General features: G+C 41.9%; 1 protein-coding gene across 1 annotated transcript in view; it reads right to left on the reverse strand.

The window, feature by feature from the left end:
- The window catches only part of TOP2A (DNA topoisomerase II alpha), a 35,541-nt gene extending 23,586 nt beyond the window's left edge, over positions 1–11,955 (reverse strand). Inside the window, exons 1-13 of the mRNA XM_015832276.1 lie at positions 11,720–11,955; positions 9,469–9,618; positions 7,104–7,194; positions 6,788–6,851; positions 6,362–6,507; positions 5,668–5,765; positions 5,165–5,377; positions 4,863–5,036; positions 3,781–3,882; positions 3,036–3,173; positions 2,777–2,915; positions 1,612–1,769; positions 551–676 (exon numbers count right to left, since the gene is read on the reverse strand). Of these exons, the coding sequence (XP_015687762.1) occupies positions 551–676; positions 1,612–1,769; positions 2,777–2,915; positions 3,036–3,173; positions 3,781–3,882; positions 4,863–5,036; positions 5,165–5,377; positions 5,668–5,765; positions 6,362–6,507; positions 6,788–6,851; positions 7,104–7,194; positions 9,469–9,618; positions 11,720–11,749 (1,629 nt within the window). The 5' untranslated portion in view covers positions 11,750–11,955. The remainder of the gene's footprint in view (positions 1–550; positions 677–1,611; positions 1,770–2,776; positions 2,916–3,035; positions 3,174–3,780; positions 3,883–4,862; positions 5,037–5,164; positions 5,378–5,667; positions 5,766–6,361; positions 6,508–6,787; positions 6,852–7,103; positions 7,195–9,468; positions 9,619–11,719) is intronic.
- Positions 11,956–19,322: the final 7,367 nt, after the last annotated feature.

Here is a 19,322-nt window from a genome sequence, read left to right on the forward strand (position 1 = left end):
CACAAAAATGGAAGGATACTTTTTCCCACAATGGACAAATGGCTACCAAAGTTGATAAGAGTTAGTAGATATTGTTTAATTGATTGCTTTGATTAAATAAAAGAATACAATCAATTTTCTTTCTATCTGAGAACCGGTTTTGGACTTTGTGCCTTAGGTGGAAAAAAAAATGAAACTTTGATTTTGGGTTTTGCTGATTAGATAGGTTTATTGTTATAGAAATGGTTATTATTATTTAAAGTAAAATGTTGAGGAGGTATGTTACATTCTACTACACCAAAAGGACTTGGAAGTCAATGCTTTTCTTCTTTTTCACTCTTTTACCCTAGATTTTTTTTTCTGTTCCCCGTTTCCTCTCCTATTCTCCCACTATTTTCATTTTTCTTTGTATTTCTATATTTTATATTTTGATAAACTAATAAAATATGAAATCCAGAACACCTAAATGAAGAGACATATTATATCAATTGAAGGCTTTGGAAAACACTGGCTGGGAAGTCCCTTTTGCCTGAATACAATATCAGTGTCTCTGGCATTACGACTGACTGACCTGATCAGTCATGATCATGATCTTTCCATAGCGGAGGCTTTTGAGCGAGTCTTCATCATCATAGCTCTGCTTATATTGGAGCCCCATAATCTTAATGATGTTGTTAATTTCAGCATTCTCCATTATCTGAAAAAAACCCAGAATTTTCTTAGATTCAGAATATGAATTTATTCTGCTCACTTTAACCCTGGAGAGACGGCATTGCTAAGTACCAGTCAACCCAACCCATCTATTCATTTAGTCAATAGCTGATGGCAACTCAAAGCAGATGGCTGGATAAATGAGATATCATCAAAAAGAGTAGGGGTGATACTTTTAGCCTGGTTTTTTTTTTTGGGGGGGGGGGAGAAGAAAGAATGTTTTCCTATTTCAAATATTTATCAACAAAGAAAATCAAACATTCTTCCTGATATTTTATTACTGATTCTCAGCAGCATAACTTGGGGAGGGGAAAAAAAAAACCCCTCCAGGTACTGCAAGTAACCTATATATACACAGTCACATTTCACAGTGAAGATTCACTTGGGTAGAGGAATAGTCATTATACTGTTGAAGAACAATAAAACTCTAACTTCAAGAACTAATCACTGCATGGTTTTATAAATGCACTTTTGAGCTAAAATTTAAATGAAGGCTAATGCTTCTAGCTTTGCAGAACATTTTTTTTTTTTAAAAAAAAATCCAATTCAAATATAGGTAGTCCTCGACTTACAACCATTCAATGACCAAAGTTACAATGGCACTGAAAAAAGTGACTTATGACTATTTTTCACATTTACAACCACTGCAGCCTCCCAAGGGTCACATGTTCAAAATTCATCCATTTGACACATACTTATGATGGTTGCAGTGGGACCAAGTGATCTCCTTTTATGAACTTCTGACAAGCAGTCAGTGAGGAAGCCAGATTCACTTAACAACTGTAGCAAAAAAGATTGTAAAATGGGACAGAACTCACTTAGCAACTGTCTTGATTAACAGTGGGAATTTGGGGCTTTATTGTGATCTTAAGTTGAAGACTACCTATAAGGACCACATGTTTGCAAGTATTGCTAACTAACCTGTTTGTGGGAGGCTTCCCGTACGTTCAAAAGTTTTCCTCGCAGTGGAAATACTCCATATTTGTCCCTACCCACAACTCCAAGGCCAGAAACAGCTAGTGTCTTAGCTGAATCTCCTTCTGTCAAAATGAGCGTACAGTTGATAGAATTCTTGCTCCCTGAAAGAGAATTAAATATCATAACCCAGAACTCCATTTAATAGTACACTATAGATGCTCCAAATCTTGTGATTCCAAGAAGTAGAGATTTCATTCAGGTTTTGGTAAAACATAATTGAACTGGGGTTCAGAAAAAGGAGATGGACAATTTTGAAGAGTCCTTGCTGCTCCCTGAGCTTGGTTGTTTTCTTGTAGATGTTTTATTATATAATTTATTATATTAACATCATCAGTACTAGTAAAAAGTGGGGTTTGTTCTCAATGTTATATTCAAGTGGCTTGCCCTGTCAGCGTTGATGGAAATGGTCTTGGAAGTTTTTTTGGTTGGGCTGCTTACTGCTAGCTTGTTTGGTAGGTTCTTGATTGGTGCATTGTTTACTTCTTGTTCATTGGTCTAGTGTTGCTCTTGGTGTTACTCTCTGCTCATCTAGGTGTTGATTGCTGGTGAGGAGGTGTTTTGGTCTTTTTGTTCCCTTTTTTGGCTTATTATTTTCTCCTTTGAATGATATATAGATGTCACGTAGTTCGGGTAATGAAATTTCTACAACAAAACAACCAAGCTCAGAGAGCATCAAGGACCTGTTTCAATCCTGAGCTATAAAAACTCTAAGGATAACTTTGTCTACAGTGTAAACTGCCCCAAAGTGAAGATTTGGTTCTTTTCTATCTATTAATCGCAAGTACCCTAATCATCCACAACACTACCTACATACCATGTCTGTAAATGTAAACTAAATTTGAACCTTGTATTTAGGAGTAGGGTAGTCTTACAAAAGAGGTGAATAGCCTTCTTATAATCTGGAAGGGCAGGACCAACATTTTTAGTATTATTACGTCCTGACATTTGAGAACTTCAATTGTTTTAAAGGACACAAAAAAGGTTATGCCAGAAGCATTCAGCATCCTCATCTTGAAAAAATTATTGTGGTGTCAAAAAGGTGGCTGAAGGGCTGAAGGATTACTTATCCCTGTACCCATCAACTCAAATATAACACTTGAACACATACCAGCATCATTGGCATCATCCAGTTTAGGAATTCCTTTAATTCGAGTGTGCTTAACAGCAGAACATTTTTTATTTAGTTGTGTCTGGGCTTTAAATCTGACCCAGTTCAAAATGCTTTCCACTATGCCACAACTGATAGCCTAGAAGGAAGTGAAAAATGATGTTGAAAGAATTCTGAATTGTCTTATTCCTGGATTGATTCATTTTTTGCTCATCAGAATTCACAGAACAAATTATGAAGCAAATATTTTAGTACTTACCCCCTTGATGAACTTCTCACTGAATTTGCATGTTGAACCAAAATTCTTTGCTTGAAGAGTCATAGTCTCCTTTGTTTGGGAGTCAAAAGTTGGATTTTCAATCAAGCTGTTTATGAATACCCACATATGATTCTTTATCTGGAATTAGGAAGCAGGTAATATTAAAGATTGTATGTTGGTAGATCACTAAATAAAACAAGGTAAAAGTAGGATTTCTAAAGGCAGCATTTATTGGCTTAAAATGCTATACACCATCTGAAAGCTAGGTTATGCAAGGCTTTAGATTCAAAGGCACAAATGTATTTTAAGAGCATGTAAGAACACACAGTGAAGTTGTCTGAAACTTTTTTTTAACACATTTTCCTGAGATTATGTAGCAACTGCAGAATTACAAGACACATTCATTTTAAGGAATAGACAAATGCTATACGAGTGCCTTCATGTGCTCCAAAGACTCTTCTTGCCTTCAAATCTGAAGTATGGCACGGTCCTAATAAAATATATATTTTGTAATTACTTTTCTCCCACTCAGGCTTTCTGCATCCCATCATGCTATCATTGAAAATATTCCTTTATTTGCACACCATTTTACCCAGTCTATATTTATTATTGGAGCATAGTGAGGACAGCTGGACAGAATTACTAAAGATTTAACTATTTTTGTATAAGACTGAAGCGTTAAACATAAGTTTTTCAATTGGAATAAGTATGAAATTGGTGAAAAAGAAACATTTGAGAGTTATACCTGGAAAGGTTTCACTCCAACTCCACCTTTGTTTTTTTTCCTAACTACATCTATGAGTTTGTTGGTAATCTGGTCAGCAACATAGTCTACATGTCTGCCACCCTAGAAAAAAAGTCATTTTTTAAGAGGATATTACGTGTATTTTGGCAATGCAGACATATCAACGTATAAAAGTAGTTATTAGTACAGTAGCCTAAAATATTTACACAAATTTTATTGTGTAAAATCTGTTTTATTAGAAGTTTGCTACACAGGTAAGTCCTCGACTTATGACAATTGAGCCCAACATTTCTGTTGCTAAGTGAAACATTTGTTAGGTGAGTTTGCTTTATTTTACAATCTTTGTCACAGTTGTTAAATTAATCACTGTAGTTGTTAAATTAGTCATATTGTTAAGTGAATCTGTTTTCCCCATTCATCTTGCTTGTTGGAAGATCGCAAAAGGGGATCACATGACCCCAGGACACTGCAACAGTCATAAATATAAGTCAATTTCCCAAGCAATTGAATTTTGATCACATGACCACGGGGAGGCTACAACAGTCGTGTGAAAACTGGTCATAAGTCACTTTTTTCAGTGCTGATCACCAAACGAACTATTATAAGTCGAAGACTACCTGTACTTGTTGTAACAATCAATCATTTATTTCTTTATAATTCTTATTACAATTTATCTACATTGTTAATTAGGTTCAAAGAAAAGCTTAAGAAATAACTCCAATGTAACCTCAAAAAGTATATAATTAGAGTCCATTTTCAAGTAATGATCTTGAGATTGTATTACATTACCTATGTATTTTAATTCTAAACTACGGCAGGAAGATTAAGTTTAATAAAACACAAGATGCAGAATTGTTTATTTTATTCTATTTTATACAACATGGATATACCTTTAACAGTTTAGATACTTAAGTAAAATTTCAACCTTTCAGAAATGTTCAGAATAAAAAAAAGCTGCAAGTCATCTACCACAACAAATAGATGCTTAGTAAGAAAAGTTTCTTTTCTTCACTGAATGCTTCGATAAAGTATGATTAGATGGCAGATTCACAATAGACCTGTATACTTTTGTAAATGTTTACCTTAGTTGTAGCAATACTATTGACAAAGCTAACTTGTTGGAAGCCCCTTTCACTCATGGTTAGACATACTTCCCACCGGTCATTAACTTCTTCATGGATTATTTTCAGTGCATTGCCAGTTTCGTCCACTTTATTGTTTAAGTACATGTTTACGTAACTACGGAATCCTCTGACCTACAGAGACAAGCGCAAATATTTCTACTTTAAAAAACAAAGTTGCCTTGACTGTTAACATGTGAAAAAACCAGGCCAGTGAATTTTTGCATACTAGCAGATTTATTTTTGCCCATTTAGTAACTCACAGGTAAATGCTTTCCATTTAAGAATACTTTGATGTTTTTAGCTGATCCAGCAATATCATAGGCTCTGCGAGACATAAGAGCCACAATATCTTTATCCAATGCAGTCATTTTAAATTTGGACAGGTCAGGCTGGAAAGTAACACATGTGAAGTCCTCGCCATCAAACTTCTTCAATTGTGTCTTTCCTGCTTTAGTCATATTGTCAGTCCAAGTCTGCAAAGGAATCAAGACCAACAGAATTGTTAGATATATTGGAGGGGGAGGATACATTCCTTCTACAGAATATAGTTCCTAGTCTAGGCTTAAAATGTATGTAGCTTGTTGGCCCAAACTATCTTGATTTCATCCCTTATACTTATCACTAAATATTTGAGATATGCTTATCTGTAAGTGTTGAGATGTTGAAATAGATGAAAAAAATAAAATATGAAACAAATTTAGGAGATTTGGGGCCCATAATTTAAAAACAGTGAAATCAATTATTTTTGCAAAGTCTCTTATACCTGTTTAAAAAGCTTTTTGTATTCGTTGCATGCTGTTTCCACAGTAAATTTGTTACTGAATATATTGCACAACTTTGCACCATAACCATTTCGACCACCTGGAAAATATTAATTATACACAATAATATTTTGTAACATTGAAGAGATATACACTTCAGTTACAGGGTACATATGTTTACTCATAATCCCCCACTAAAATCAATATAATTATTTCACAAATATGCATGCATGCAGTGATATTTCTACAAAGAATTGATTAGACTCCATATCCTGTTGCAGACAGAAATGTATGGTTGCTTTTAGAAAAACAGAGCATTGCTTGCTCCTTTGCTATATTCAAAGAAAAGTGAAAGAATCAAGATAGGGGCAGTTCTCCATCTCTGCAATAAGACAAATGGTAAAAATTAAGACATACAATTTTAAATAATCCATGTTTTCTCATCTCTTATTTAGCTACCACCGATTCCAGTGCACTCAATAAAAAATAAGAGGCTTCATTTATTTATGTATTTTTTGTGTGGAAGAGATTGCAATATAAAAACAGAATGTAGATGGAATAAAATTTTGATTTCCTGATCATTCACATCTTGCAGTTGTGTAGTAAAAACATAATTGTGAAACTTCAGATGCAACTATTCCTATGAGAGGCAATTAAAGATTTTAAAGTGACTGCCTTGCAGTTTTTTTTCCTGACCTGTGACTTTCTTTTCATCATCATCATAGTTGCTGGAGGTTAAAAGATGTCCAAAAATAAGAGCTGGCACATACATTTTTTCTACTTGATGCTCTACAATAGGGATTCCTTTCCCATTGTTCCACACAGAGATTAAATTATTCTCCCTAGAAAGAGAAGATTAAACTGATATTCAAAGAACTGCAAAGCAAACTTCTTGTCTCTCCAGATTAAACAAAAAAAGATATTATTCACTGAATGATAGGAAACTCTCAACAGCAAATTCATTACACTGTGATCAGAAAGTCAAATTCTATGTTAATCATTACACTATTATTTACATCTACAAGAACACAGATTCAATTTCAGAAAAATGCATATTATATTCCAATGAACCAATCTTCAATGAAAGTCAGAAATATTAAATAATATTAAAGCAAGACTTACTGGTCAATTGTAACTTTGATACAAGACATATTCTTATCTCTCTGTTTGTTATCAGCAGCATTGACTAAAAAAAAAGGAATACAATTTTTTAGTGATTGCTAACACTTGCAAGTTAAATTTAGTCTTCAGTTTATAAAACACTTAATTTCAACAAGTTTTTCCAAACAAGAGCAAGCATTTTGTAGCCTTTTCATAAAGCCAATTCAATTGCAAAACCTTTATATAGTGTTATTCATCAACTATGGAACTAAAAAGATATTCTCATAAAATATTTATGCCTTCACTATGAAAATATTTTATCCACGTGTCAACATACCTAGTATTTCATCAAAGATTTTATAAAGACCAGGAACAAAGGTGACATCCCTGTAATTCAGTCCTTCATCTTTATCAAACACCCACATTTGCTAAGGAGAAAAGAGTAATTTTATTTATCTGCTGAAATATCTTTAGGTACCCTGAAATATATATTATAACCGGTGTACTAATTTTAATAAAAATCTGTTTTTTAAAAAGCATACTTTTAAGTTTTCATAAATTTAGACAATTGTGTTCACGTTAATCATAAATGGTTTAATAAATGTTTATAATAATAATATTAATAAAGTTTCAAGCGATCTCGGAGCTCTTCTAGTTCAACCCCCTGCTCAGGCAGGAAACCCTATATCCGTGATGGCGAACCTTTTAGAGACCGAGTGCCCAAACCACAACCCAAAACCCACTTATTTATCGCAAAGTGCCAGGGCCGCATCAGCATTGTGGTGCCCTCAGGGGGGACAGGCAAGGTGGCTATAGTGATCACAGCAGACTGGGTGGGCATGGCCACCTCAATGTTGCTCTTGGGGGGGATGCCTGTGGGGGCCAGGCAGGATTAGGGGAGATCCCGGGGATCTCTGGAGGGTGGGGAGGTGGGCAGGAGGCTTGTCCTGTGGGGTGAAGTGGGGGGGCATTGCCGTGGGGCAAGGTAAGGCGAAGCAGCTGCTACCTGACACCATTGGCCCCCACACACCGAGGCCAGCAAGCACATGGGGCCAACGGTGTCTGTCAGCAGCCACAGCCTACTGGCCTCTCAACCAGCGCACTCTGGGGCTCCACAGCCCACTGCCAAAACTGGACCAGCCCTCCAGCAGCAGGCAGAGTAGGGGAGGGAAGAGGCATGTGATGCAGATCGCTGGACGCACCTACTCCATCCCATCTGCTTTTGCTTTCAGTTGGAGAGCATGTCGTTGCTGGTTATCTCCTCGACCCCCTTGCAGATCACCATGACATCGATAGGGATCCGGCTTTCCCTGCTCAGGGTGGCCTTTTGCATTCTGGTTGTGCTCTACCACCTCTATGCGAGGCTTCCTAGCCAACCGCTTTGCCTCCTTCGTGCTGGGCGGGCCTGCAGCTCTGGGTGGCGATCTAATGGACCTGCGTGAGCAGCTGGTGGCTGCGGTAGGTACCAAGGTGCATGAGGGGAATGTGCTCCACCCGCAGGCCAAGGATAAGACCCTTGAGGGAGCTGGGGAGATGGGATGGAGTAAGTGTGTCCGGTGGTCCACATTACGTGCTCTGATTACGTGTGCTACTGGTGCCGCTGCAGCACTGCTGCTGGAGCCCAGCCTGGTATTCACAATGGGCTACGCAGCCCCTGCTGCCGGTCCCTGTGCGCTCACCGTGGGTGGAGCGCATTCCTTTGCGCACCTTGTACCTACTGCAGCTGCTCGCGCAGGTCCATTAGGCTGCTGCCCAGAGCTTCAGCATGAAAAAGCAAAGCAGTCGGCTAGGAAGCCCCACGTAGAGGTGGTAGAGCATGCCCAGGCCCAGCAGGCAAAAGGCCACCCTGAGCGGGAAAAGCCGGATCCCCATCGGTGTCATGGCTGCCCAGGCCCAGCAAAGATGGAGGGTGGGGAGAGGCACACAATCTTAGCTGGGACAGGGAGGGCCATGCTGCTGATGGGGATCCGACTTTCCTTGCTTGGGGTGGCCTTTGGCTTGCTGGGCATGCTCTACTATCTCTACTCGAGCTTGCTAGCTGGCCACTTCTCCTTTATGCTGGACGGGGCTGCCGCTCCAGGCAGCGGCCTAATGGACCTGTGCAAGCGGCTGGCGGAGGCACACATGCCCAGAGAGGGCTCTGAATACCGCCTCTGGCACGCATGCCATAGGTTCGTCGCCACTGCCCAAATGGCTGTCCAGTCTCTTCTTAAAAACTTCCAGTGTTGGAGCATTCACAACACTGGAGGCAGGTTGTTTCACTGATTAATTGTTCTAACTGCCAGAAAATTTCTCCTTAGTTCTAGGTTGCTCCTCTCCTTGATTAGTTTCCATCCATTGCTTCTTGTCCCGCCTTCAGGTGCTTTGGAGAATAGCTTGACTTCCTCTTCTTTGTGGCAACCCTTGAGATATTGGAACACTGCTATCATGTCACCCCTCATCCTTCTCTTCATTAAACTCTTTCTATAGTCTCAACATCTTTTTTACATCGTGGTGACCAAAACAGACTGCAGTATTCCAAGTGTGGCAACAAAGACAAACAGATATTAATTATAAACTACTTGGCTGATAAAATATAGTTTGCCAAGGAAAACCTTAATTATAATTTTAATTTGACGGCACATTACAAAGTACTTTAGGAAAATATTTTACAATTTAGGGCAATTTATCTTGTCTTTCCCCCAAATAAAAAGATTTTTTACCTGAGTGACTTGCTCCACAGATCCAACGTATGTATCCGGCCGAAGCAATATATGCTCCAACTGAGATTTCTTTTGATAAATTCTTTCAACAGACAACCTCTTCTTTGAATGATCCTTTGTCTTCTTCACTTTAGTGTTCGGATCAAGAATCTCAATGGAAATAAAACAAGAAAAATTGCAAAGAGAAATTCATTCCCTAAATGCCTGCCTGTTTGTAATAGGAATTCAGGTGGGACTGAAATACATAGAACATATATGCCAGAGCTAAATGTTGAATGAACAAAGCAAACTGAAGAGAATAAGGAGGTAGATGCTGCTGGAGGTCAGCTCCAGATTAAACATCTTAGTTGGCTAGGTATTACAGGAAATAAACATTGTACAAAAGCAGCTTCACATCAAATTGAAAAGTGTCCAATGCATACTGCAAAGTACATTCCATGTCCTGTCCTGATAAAAAGGTGAAATGCAATCTTATGTTGCTTCCTCATTCAGAACTGATATGATTGGGTCAATACTGATCCCCAGTTATTCTCTGTAGGAGAATACACACAGGATAAAGAGATATTCTAAGGATTAAACATGCTGCCCTCCAGGATAAGATCTGTCCCCAACCTCCTATCCTTCCATAAGAACCTAAAGTCCTGGCTCTGCAAATTGGCCTGGGGATTCAATGGGGTAGCTTTACTTTGGAGGTGACTGCTAGATTGACAGTAGACTCTATCTCTCACCCTAGCTGTCTGCTCCCCACTTACCCATCTTTTTTAGTAGTTGTATCAATATCCTTTCTTGTTTTCTTTTTCTTTATTATTCTATTATTTTACTTTTGTTTAAATTTCTTTTTCATGGTTATAAGTTGCCTAGAGTAGCCCTATGTGAGATAAGCAGCAAATATAGTTAATAATTATAATTAACTGCAACACTAAAGCTGATCATAAATGAAGTTGAATATGTGTGTCCCTGAATAATGTTGCAGGATCCAATCTGGGTCAGTCCCTAGTTAGATAGAAGTTCCTTGAAGATGGGCTCCAGAACGAGTCCAAAAGCTCAGAATACAAAACCTCTGGTCCCTGTGACTGATCCATATTGGATCCTGCAATTAAAGCTGATGTTCAATTACATCATCAGGGTCTATCTGCCTTAAAAGGCTCCTGCTCCATTTAGCGTGCTTGTAGTTTATCTGTGCCTCCTCCATGCAGTATAGGTGGCAAGTTGATTGCCTCCCACTTGGAAACTTGCTGTCTGCCAGCTGATTGTGGCCAAATTATTCCCCTCTCTACAATGTAATTCATTAATCTTTAAAAAGATTTCTATTTCTCTAATGGAACTGAAAGAAAGAAAAAACCCTTGCTGATTCTGTTAGACTTGAGAGTTAACCATTTCAGGTTGACCTGATCTTTTATAATAGAACAAAGACAAACTTTGTAGTGTCAGTTGTAAAATAGGCTTAAATACTGTGTATTCAGAAAGCAAACATCTTAGTTCCATTCATAGATTCAAAGTGATCCTAGTGAATATGCAACACTCCCATCAGATAATATTGCTTAATAGATTAGATTTTAAGGGGCATGTAGAAATGATGAAAAAACGGTAGTTCCTTAGGAAGCCCTCCATAGGTGAATTGGACCCAGAAGCTCAACTGTAACCAGTGCATCTTACTTAGCAGAAATGTTGCATAGGTATAGGAAGATATGCTCATAATGCTCATACTGATGCATTCTGGACTAGCTGTAGTTTCTTAGTGATGGTCAAGTGCAGCCTCCTGTGAAACACATTGCAATAACCCACATACAAGGTGGCCAAGATATGAGTAACTATGAGTAGGGATTCTTTGTTTAGGAAAGGGTGCAATTGGCATATCAGATAAATTTGGGCAAAAGTCTGGCTTTTATTGCTCTTAGATATAAGCTTTTGCAAATTAAGCCTCTTTTCATTAAACGTAGTTTATGAAAACAGAGGCTTTTTAACTTTTTTATTTTCTATTTTATGACTCAAATACGATGACCTGGATCCAACTTATAACCCTGAGTAAGTCAGCATCCCTTAAACTACCTTACCATGTCCATCAAACAGTCATTCAAATGGGATACAGATGATGGGAGTCATAATTTCAATATAGCTCAAACCAATCAGTGGGAGAAGGATTCTGATCCCAATCAGTTTCAAGGTAAATTAAAACAAATAAAAGAGAGAAAAATCGCGTCAGAAAGAGTGGAAGAAAGGAGGGAAGCCCAGGATAGACAGAAAAGCTTACCTTGAGAGCAGAGGAAGAGTCGAGATCCATGGTGGCTTCAGAAGCGAGAAAAAAAGCGGAACGGAATATCTGGCTTTCGCAAAAAGTCAAACCAAGCCAGAAAAGGAATGTCAGCGCCTCAAAATATTCGCACTGTTGGAGAATGGAGGGGTGGGGGACTAAGGTTTGCGACGAGAAAAGCCGCGGTCGCTTCCCCGCCAACCGCTCTCCTGACCAACCGCTCCCGCGCGTTTTGCTTACATAACGTCTGAGCAAAAGAACACTTCCAGCTGAATCAGAGTTCAAAAAACACGGTTCAACCCGCCAAAACACATTTCACCAATCAACGAAGGCCTCCATATAGGCCTGACCAATCCTTGCCGAGGACAAGAGCAGATAAGCAGAACGAAAGAGGGGAGGGACGTTTACCCAGCCAATAGAGACAATACTAGAACATTCGAAAAACACGCGCGCACACACACAAAAAGAGTTCGTGTGTAAGCGAAGGCGCTGTACTTCGGTTTCGTGATACTTAAGAGCACTTATTCGCGTTCGTATAGGTCAGGGGTAGGCAACCTTGGCTCTTTTATGACTCGTGGACTTCAACTCCCAGAATTCCTGAGCCAGCCTCGCTGGCTCAGGAATTCTGAGAGTTGAAGTCCACGAGTCATAAAAGAGCCAAGGTTGCCTACCCCTGGTATAGATCAATGAGCCTAGTGCTGGAACAATGTCTATCGTGCGGCGTTGTTTGCAAATTAATCGCAATAGGCAATGCTTAAATATATTCTGTTGGCACGCGTAAAATATTTTATTCCTATACGTAAGGCAGCGATTATTCTAAAATAAGTAATCTAGGAGTGTAAAGGATCATAATAACTATATTTATTAACCAAACAGCCAACTGAACAAAGAGCAAGCTTTAATTTTAACGTTTTACCTCACTCCTTTTGGTTGGTTCCAACCGGTCTGTTCCGCTTACTGACTTATATTTTGTTTTTGGGGTTTACTCTGATTATTGTCAACTGCCCGGAATCATTGGAAGTAGAGTTGCATGCAAGTTTAAATAATAATGCTTATCAAAAAAAGAAATTTGTCGTGCCATCGTGATTGGAGTCCTTGGAGCAATTCCTAAAGGACTCCTTTGATATTTGAAAAATTTGAATTTATCGGATCAAAATATTCAAATAAAAAAAAAACCGGGTAGAAATTGCCTATATTTTCTGATTACCTTAATAATTCTTAAGTCTTTGGTTATGACATGAATTATTAGCCTTTCAGTCTTTGAATGTGGATTTAATTATGGATTATTGATTGATTGATGCTTTTGAAGAGGGGGTCAATTATTTTCCAAAGCATCAGAGGGCAAGACAAGAAACAATGGAGGGAAACTAATCAAGGAGAGAAGCAAACTGGAACTGAGGAGAACTTCCTAACAGTGAGGACAATTAGTGGAACAGCTTGTCTTCAGAAGTTGTAAATGCTTTATCACTGGAAGCTTTCAAGAAAAGAGTGGACAGCCATTTATCTGAAAGGGTATATGATCTCCTGGTTGTGCAGGGGGTTGGACTAGAAGACTGTCAAGATCCCTTTCAGCTCTATTCTGATTGATTGATTATCCTCAGTAATAATAGTTATAATAACTTCAATGACTGGTAAAATGGAAAATATTTTAGTAGCTGTTTTGTTTTTAAGGGAATGAGCTGATAAATAATACACTGAGAAGTGTTTGCTGTATCTAATATACTGATAGAAATACCCCTAAAGCCATTAATACATAGTGAGGAAAGTCAGCTTCTCAGAGAAGAAAATATTAAAAGGGCAGAAAAATATATTTCCTCAAAAAGGATTTTAAAAGCAGAAGCCAAACCTGCCCCCAAGTTTCTCTGTCCCAAACAGAAGCCAGCCCTATACAAATGCAGATGTAAACTGTTGTGTTTTCCGTTTGTGGGCAATTGATGAAGACGCATGGTTAAAACAACAAGCTCTTTATTTCTCTCTCCTACAACCAAGCAAACAGCAAAAGGCACGCAGGCCTTTTATAGGGCCAGAAACTCAGACATTGTAAACCAATAGGAATTGAGCATTTTCGTGCCTTGCGCATGCGAACAAGGCTGGCGCCACTCTGTCTGGTCCCGGGCAGCTTTTGGAATGTCCGGGATCATTTGCAACAAGCTGAGCCTGCTTTCAGCTCTTGTAGGCTCAGGACACAACACCCCTCCCCCCTAGATGAAACACACCTAGCTTACGCACAAGTGCATTGTGCAATGCAGGGAGAGTGAAATTCAGATGCATTATTCAAGTGCAAAGAGGGTGGAAATGTTTGGGTCTGCACGCAGGCAAACACCTTTCAAAATAGTTATTAACTCAAATAAAATATATCCAAAATCAAAATAGCATATGAGACTCTTATTAAGTGTTAACCCCCTCATTCAGGGACTCCATAGCAAGGTTCCTCATGTGTTGACAGCAACCTCACATAATCTCCCAGATGTTTTGGTGGGCACTTGGCCCGCTGCAACCTTCTAAGGGCCGGTGAGGTTGCCTGGCATACCTGCTCGCCTATCAGGCTAGGCAGGCCAGGGTTTTGATGCCTAAATACCCAGATGATCCTGGTGAGGGTGCCTGGCCTACCTGCTCGCCTACCAGGCTAGGCAGGCCAGGACTTTGATGCCCCAAATACCCAGGTGCCACCCCAGCTGCTGACTGGCTGGACCCTCTGAGTCCAAGCCAGTGTACCTTGGAGGGGTGGAAGTCCCCGAGTCCACAATGGACTTCTCTTGGGAACACTGTCCCTCGAGCCCAAGGCCAGGAGGTGGAGAGGCCTGAGTGGCGGAAGTGCCCGAGTACTCCGTAGCCCCCGAGCACGTGCCAGAGGTGCCAGAGTCAGGAGCCGCCTCCATGGCAAACCCCCTTGCTATTGACTTCCTTTTTGGAGCAATTGCTGAATTATGAGAGTGCCCCTGTTGGAATTCCCTTTCTATGGCTGTGTGTGATTTATGTGGATACCCGCGGTCTGTCTCCCTGTCTGGAGCACTATCTGACATGTTTGAATAATATGGATACCCCCGGTGTGACTCCCTGTCTGGAGCAATGACGGATGTGCGGGATGACCCCTTATCCTGGGAATGCCTGTTTGGAGCACTTGCGGAATCTTGGGATGGCCCCCAAACAGCCTCAGGAGCTTGTGAGGCCTTGTTAGGCCTGAGAACCTGTGACCCAGAACTCCTGGGAATCTGTGACCCAGAATGCATATTATGGTCCTCCCCCCCCCAGAGCAGAGCCAGGAGCGGAAACATGACTGTCCACTCTCCAACACAGTTGGTCTATGTGTCTGCGAAGAACGCGGCCATCATCCAAGGCAACTTCGTATGACAACGGCCCAGAGACCTTGCAGACCACAGCTGTAACCCAGAGATGTCCAGGCCCATAGTTCCTAGACCAAACCAGATCACCCACCTGAAGTCTCCTAGGTGTCTGCCGTTGTGACACCTGTGAAGCCACCCGGTCTGGGTGCAACCTGTCCAGTTTGGTGATGAGGCGGCGACCCCAGCGGAGTTCTGCAGGGCTCTTCCCTGTGGCTGTGCATGGTGTGGTGCGGTGTGCAAGAAGGAAATATGCTAACCTGTGATGCCAGTTACTGTAGGTCAGTTTCTTGAGGGCATCTTTGGTAGTACGCACCATTCTCTCTACCTGTCCGTTGGAGGATGGGTGGAAGGGAGCAGAAGTTGCATGCCGGATCAAGTTGGCCTGAAGAAAAGCCTGGAACTCAGAAGAGCTGTGGGCCATTATCTGAAACCAGGACATCTAGAAGCCCGTGCGAGGCAAAAATTCCTCTCAACATCTGGATGGTCCTGGCAGTAGTAGTGGAGGAAACAGGAACAACCTCTAGCCACTTGGAATGACTGTCAATGATGAGAAGGAATAATTGCCCCTGAAAGGGCCCAGCATAATCTATATGCACCCGTGACCATGGGGTTTGAGTTTCCTCCCACCTATGTACTGGGGCCTGAGGCATTTCAGGCCGTGACTGTTGGCACAGTTGGCACCCGTGCACCTGAGCCTCGATGGCTTTATCGAGCCCAGGCCACCAAAGATGGCTGCATGCAAGCACTTTCATCCTTACTATACCAGGATGTCCCTCATGCAGAGAGAGCAAGATTCTAGACCTCAATGAGGCTGGGATTACTACCCTACTACGCCATAACAGGCAACCCTTGAAAGTGGAAAGTTCATGCTTCTTGCGCCAGAAGCTTTGGAATTCCATATCTGGGCACTTGTCAGGCCATCTTGACAACACCCAGGTCAGCACGCGTGTGAGCGTGTGATCAGTGGCAGTTTCTGCAGCCACGTCCCTAGCATTTAGGGGAGATCCAGGTAACTCCTGAATGGAAAGAATATTACTGGCAGGAGCAGGGTCTGCCTCTACCTGTTTCAGAGGTAATCTGCTTAGGCCATCTGCATGACCCATCTCTTTTCCAGGTTTGTGAACTAGAGTGTAGTCATATGCTGACAGGAAAATTGACCATCTCAGCATATGAGGAAAAATGATATGTGGTGTCTGTTGGTGGTAAACAAACCCAGCAGAGGCTTATGGTCTGTATAGACCGTGAAGTGGCGTCCATATAAGAAATCATGGAATTTCTTTATGCCAGCCACTATGGCCAAGGCTTCTCTGTCAATCTGAGCATAATTCCGCTCTGCAGATGACAGAGTCCTTGAGTAGTAGGCCACAGGGACTTGTGTCCCGTCAGCCTTCAGATGGCTAAGTACTGCTCCCACCCCATAAGGAGATGCATCGCATGCGAGGCAAACAGGCAGTTGCTCATTGAAATGCGCTAAAACAGCATTTGAAGTGAGCAAGGCCTTAACCTCATTGAAACTCCTGTCATGGACTTTAGTCCACTGCCATGGAGCCTGCTTGTCTAAGAGCCTGTGTAACGGCTCTGCCACTGCAGCCTTATGTGGGAGAAATGCATGATAAAAATTTAAGAGTCCCAAGAAGGCTTGCAGCTCACTTTTGGACTTGGGGCTTGGGGCCTGCTGAATAGCTTGCAGCTTTGATTCAGCAGGGTGAATGCCTTGGGCATCAATACTGAACCCTAAGAAGTCAGTAGAAGTGATTCCTATCTTGCATTTATCCTGCTTTAATTTAAGGCCTGCTTTTCGAAAACGAAGCAAGACAGCCCTTAACCTTTCTGCTAAATTTTGAGATGACTCCCCAGCAATGAGGCCTCAACGAAGTAGGGACAGACCCCAGGAATACCTTGAAGTGTGCTCTCCATGACACTTTGGAATATGCCAGGGGCTACATTTACCCTAAATTGCAGTCTTTTGAACTTGAAGGCCCCCCTGTGAGTTACAATCATCTGGGCCTCTGCAGATGCCTCATCAACAGCTGTTGATAGGCCTGTGCCAGGTCAAGTTTCGCAAAAATGCACCCCTCCTTGAGGGAGGCCAGAATGTGACTTACAACAGGCACTGGATAAGCGTGCTGTTGCAACGCTTTATTCAGTGTGCACTTATAGTCTTCATATATACAGATTTCCCCATTAGCCTTTAGAGGCGTTACTATGGGGATTTCCCATGGACTAGAATCCATAGGTTCTAAAATGCCCTGCTGGAACAATTTGTCCAGCTCAGCATCTATCTTACTTTTGAGGGCAAAAGGCACCCTTCTAGGCTTGACCCTGATGGGCGTGATAGTTGGGTCTAACCGTAGTGCAATGGGAGGCCCCTTGTAGGATCCTAGCTCTGAACTAAACACATCTGCAAACTCCTTGCAAACCTCTGCAAGGCCCAAAGTTTGCAAGTTGTGCAGCCCAGTTATTTGGATTCCCAGAGCCTCGAACCAATCGAGTCCAATAAGACTCGTACGTTCACCCCCAACTACCACCACATCCAGGAACCCCTCAAAGTCCTTTCGCTGGACTTTGAGTGTGGCCTCTCCCTTGACACTGACTTTAGAATTTTGAAAATCAGTGTGTATTAGGTTCAATGGCCTGAGTTTAACTCGAAGGCCACTACTGCTGCAAATCCTTTTAAAGGTGTCTAGTGAAATGATCGATAGAGCAGAACCTGTGTCCAGCTCCATCAATAAGGGAACCCCTTGCAACTTCACATCAATGTGAAGTTTTTTCTTAAGGGGCTTGTGTGTCCCTGTCCTCAGAATACTCCTACGCGATGCACAGAAACCCACCCTGTGTTGGCTGGGGACCCTGGTACCTTTCTGAAGCAATTCTTCCTGAGGTTGGACCTTCTGGTGACCCAAACAGACGGAGGCAATGTGGCCTTGCCTGCCACATGCCCTGCAAATGGCGGAGCGTAACCTGCAGTCAGCTCTCTTGTGGCATCCTCTGCACCTGAAGCACTGAAGAGATGCTGTGGCCTTGTCCGGACGCCCCTTCGGCCTCCTCTCAGCTGGCTGGTGAAGTCTGTCCACCTCCTCTTCAGGATCCGCTTCTGATTCTTCTCACGCGTCCTCTTGATGGACGGAAGCTGTGGCTGGAGGGTTCCTGGCAAGCCGCAAAGCCTTCACAGCACCGCCTGCTGCTTCTTCAGCTGCCACCTCTCTTAACGCGTCTTGGAACAAGACTTCTTCTTTTGCAAAGATCTTTTGTTGGAGGTCTCAACTTCTCAAGCCATACATGAAGCGATTGCGCAGACTTTCTTCCAGATCCTTGAACTCACAAGGCCTGGCCGCTTGTCTTAAGGCAGCAATAAGGTCCGCAGCAGATTCACCCGGCCTCTGGTCTCTCTGCTCGAAAGCGTGCCTCCAAGCGATGACAGATAACTTCGGCTGGAACATCTTCTTCAAGTCAGCGTATGTTACTGACTCCAGAAGTGCGGGGGCCACCAGATTTTCCGCGATGTCAAAAACTTCTTGTCCACAGGCACACAGAAGAGTTGCTGCCTTCAGGCAGTCTTCTCTTATCTGATTTACTCTAAAGTAATTCTCCACCCATGCTACGTAGGAATTCCATCTCTCTGGGTGGGAGACATCAAAATCAGTCAAGCGGCTGATCTTCAACATCGTAAACTTTACGACCTTCACTAATTGCCTCCTCTGCAAGCTGATGTTTGGGAAAGGGTCCTTTTGCCAAGCTCACCTCCAGTGACGTTGTACTGGCAGGCTGAGTCACGAATTACAGACACCGTCTTCCCAATCGTCAGGACTTCCTGGGTGAGTCTTTAATTGTTTTTTATTGCTTGCAGGGATCCCACCTTCGTCACCAGTTGTTGTGTTTTCGGTTCGTCGGCAATTGATGAAGACACATGGTTAAAACAACAAGCTCTTTATTTCTCTCTCCTACAACCAAGCAAACAGCAAAAGGTACGCAGGCCTTTTATAGGGCCAGAAACCCAGACATTGTAAACCAATAGGAATTGAGCATTTTCACGCCTTGCGCATGTGCACAAGGCAGGCGCCACTCTGTCTGGTCCCGGGCAGCTTTTGGAATGCCCGGGATCATTTGCAACAAGCTGAGCCTGCTTTCAGCTCTTGCAGGCTCAGGACACAACATAAACCATCAGAAAGGCCCCAGCTAGGAGATCAAGAAGACAAAGACCTAAAATCTGCATACCCCACCTGAGATGGGACATAATAGGACTAACCTATCACCATCAA

This window comes from Protobothrops mucrosquamatus, unplaced genomic scaffold, assembly GCF_001527695.2.
Source record: "Protobothrops mucrosquamatus isolate PMUCROS unplaced genomic scaffold, P.Mucros_1.0 scaffold1, whole genome shotgun sequence".
Taxonomy (NCBI): domain Eukaryota; kingdom Metazoa; phylum Chordata; class Lepidosauria; order Squamata; family Viperidae; genus Protobothrops; species Protobothrops mucrosquamatus.